At 49.3% G+C, this 2,562-nt stretch overlaps 1 protein-coding gene across 1 annotated transcript; it reads left to right on the top strand.

Moving 5' to 3' along the window:
* The first annotated feature begins 800 nt into the window (after positions 1-800).
* Positions 801-2,329, top strand: LOC120315834 (transmembrane protein 100-like). Its single transcript, XM_039360808.1, has one exon. The coding sequence runs from the start codon at positions 1,068-1,070 to the stop codon at positions 1,437-1,439; it is 372 nt and encodes a 123-aa protein (XP_039216742.1). The 5' UTR covers positions 801-1,067; the 3' UTR covers positions 1,440-2,329.
* The last annotated feature ends 233 nt before the right edge of the window (positions 2,330-2,562 follow it).

Raw genomic sequence — 2,562 nt, 5'->3', positions numbered from 1 at the left:
AGATGGATATTTGTCTGTAATTGTATAGGGTCTCCTGCTTGGGCAGGGGGTTGGACTACAAGATCTCCGAAGTCCCTTCCAACTCTGTTATACTGATACTAACTAGAATCTGGTCTTTCTACTCCTAATCCAACACCTTTGCAGTTATCTCACACTGAACAGAAGACAGACAGCTAGCTTCTATTTGTTCCCCTGACATATCCAAACATCTCAAGCAGATCACCGAATAGATGAATAGAATAGAATAGAATAGAATAGAATAGAATAGAATAGAATAGAATTCTTTATTGGCCAAGTGTGATTGGACACACAAGGAATTTGTCTCTGGTGCATAAGCTCTCAGTGTCCATAAAAGCAATACATCAAGATCATAGTCACCGTAAAAATACATTCATCATAAATCATAAGATACAACACTTAGTGATAGCCATAGAATACTAAATAAGCAATCAACATAAATCATACTTGGATTCTAAATAAAACAATATAACAATATAAACCGTAAGTTACAAGCAACAAAGTTATAGTCATAAGTAAATAAGGAGATAGGTAACAGGAAAGAGGAGAAGAACAATTTGTTCTTTCTTCAGGATTTGTTGACCGACATAGAACCAAGACGTTGTCATCCCAAACAGTGAAAGCAGCCAGCCCCTTCTGCCATTCCCCCCCCCCCCGGATTCCAGACGAGGAGAAAGGAGCAAAGGTGCTTCATTCGCCCCCCTCCCCTCCCCATCAGGATTTTTCTCCGAAACAGTTAACAGCGGCTGAGCTCCTGCCCACACACATGATCTCATTTATCCTGCCTGCCAATCCCAGCCATTGGCTGCTACAGCAAAAGAATCAGTGGGAGCCAACGCTGGTGCAGAAAGCCAGAAGCCTTCACCAGCCAGAAGCAGCCAGACCAAGAGAGAGAGACAGAGAGAGACAGAGACAGAGAGAGACAGAGAGAACGCAACCCAGAAGGAACAAAGGAGAGGACTTTTCTTGTGGTTCTCCACTCTCAGAGTTCTGGATCTTCGTCCCCCCAGGGAGTTGGGGTGGGCATCTTCCAACAGGCACCTGCCAGAATGATGAACTGTAAGTCCAACTCGCTGACTTGCCTCCAAGGAGGAAAATCAGAGCTGCCCATAGCTGCCACCACAGACTCCACCGCCACCTTGAACAAGCTAGCCCTGGCCACAGGGGGCACCGAGAAGTCGTGGTACCGTTGCATCTTCCCCTTTGGCATCGTTGCCTTGGTGATCGGCATTGCCGCCACCTGCATCACTTTCAGCATCAATGGGCCCCAGATGGACATTGCCAAGGTGGTCTCGGTGGCCACCTTGATCTTTGGAGTCGGCCTGCTGGTGGCTGCCTTGGTCTGCTGGCGAGCCAAACGGGAGCGTCAACGGAAGAAGCAGCAAGAAGAACCCCTTCCCTTAGAACCAGGGGGTCTCTGAAGCCCACCTTGAGGCCAAGCCCCCAGGTACCAACTTTTGCTGTAGAGAACCCTATCTTTTTCATGTCATCCATGGCAGATGTTGGGAAAGAAGCTGTGGAGACACACGTCCCGTGTCTTGGAGATGGAGAAGCATAGAACCCAGCCAGCCAGGAGCCCATGGAGCTCCCTTCACTCAGCGTCATGAGTGGTATGATGGACGAGTTAAGGTGGCCAGCTCAGGCCAAGAGGAAGGGAGAACCAGTCCCTGCAGGTGAGTGGCCAGGATGGGCATCCAGCTGACCATACTTCAGCCTTTTCCCCCCCAGGAAGATGGTTTGATCTCAGCCAATGGGGCTGCAGACAAAACACCCCAAGGACGAACTTCAGGAAGAGAGTAACGAAACCCAGAGTCCTTTCCTTGAGGATAATGACAATTGCTTTCCAGCTATGCCCACCTCTGTCTGAGTGCGAAAACAAAAACAAAAATATCCTTTCGGAAAAAAAGGAAAAAAACTGAAACTTCAATCCCAGGGCATGGAGCTGGAGGTCGCAAGAAGTTCCACGTGGCTTCTAAGTGAGAATGGCGCTTCTGCCTTTGGTTACCTGCCCTCCAGTGACTGTGGATGAGGAAAGAGACCAGGATTCCACTTGGGCTGCAACAGCCACCCTCGTTTCCCGTGGTGGGAAACCAGGTTGAAAGTTACTGCACAGCTTTTAGGAACAAACAAGGATTCCCTTCGGCTGCCCACATCTTTAGCAAGTTAGGCGGAGAATCTGCTTTGTTCTCGAACGGGAGAAGAGGACGATGCGCCGAGACGCCCACCGCAGGTTGCAAGACCTCATGAAAACGCTGAGCCCTCGCAACTGCCACTGCTACTTGCAAAGTGGTACAGCTTCTGACTTTGGGGATTTGGGGGAGGGATGGGGGAAAGGGGTGTGTGTGATTTATTACGGGAGTAGCAGTTTAGTGCCTAAAGACGGTGCAGCCATCCTTTGGAAGCACTGTGTACTGTGTAGGGAGTGGAGATAGCAAAGGGCGAATTAAAACTCGATCTACCTGGGAATAAATCCCTAGGGACAGAGCCTGTCTTCTTTCTCTCTTACTGGACCTTGCTTTGGTCTGGATCGGGGGGCTGCACCAG

This window comes from Crotalus tigris, unplaced genomic scaffold, assembly GCF_016545835.1.
Source record: "Crotalus tigris isolate CLP2741 ecotype Arizona unplaced genomic scaffold, ASM1654583v1 scf7180000019173.45859301935:6455823, whole genome shotgun sequence".
NCBI lineage: Eukaryota > Metazoa > Chordata > Lepidosauria > Squamata > Viperidae > Crotalus > Crotalus tigris.
The sequence above is the reverse complement of the archived record's forward strand: the minus strand, read 5'-3'. Positions and strand labels throughout refer to the sequence as shown.

Bases quoted from the DNA above. Each gene is read 5' to 3' on its own strand.
- LOC120315834 (XM_039360808.1), top strand. From the start codon at position 1,068: ATGATGAACTGTAAGTCCAACTCGCTGACTTGCCTCCAAGGAGGAAAA.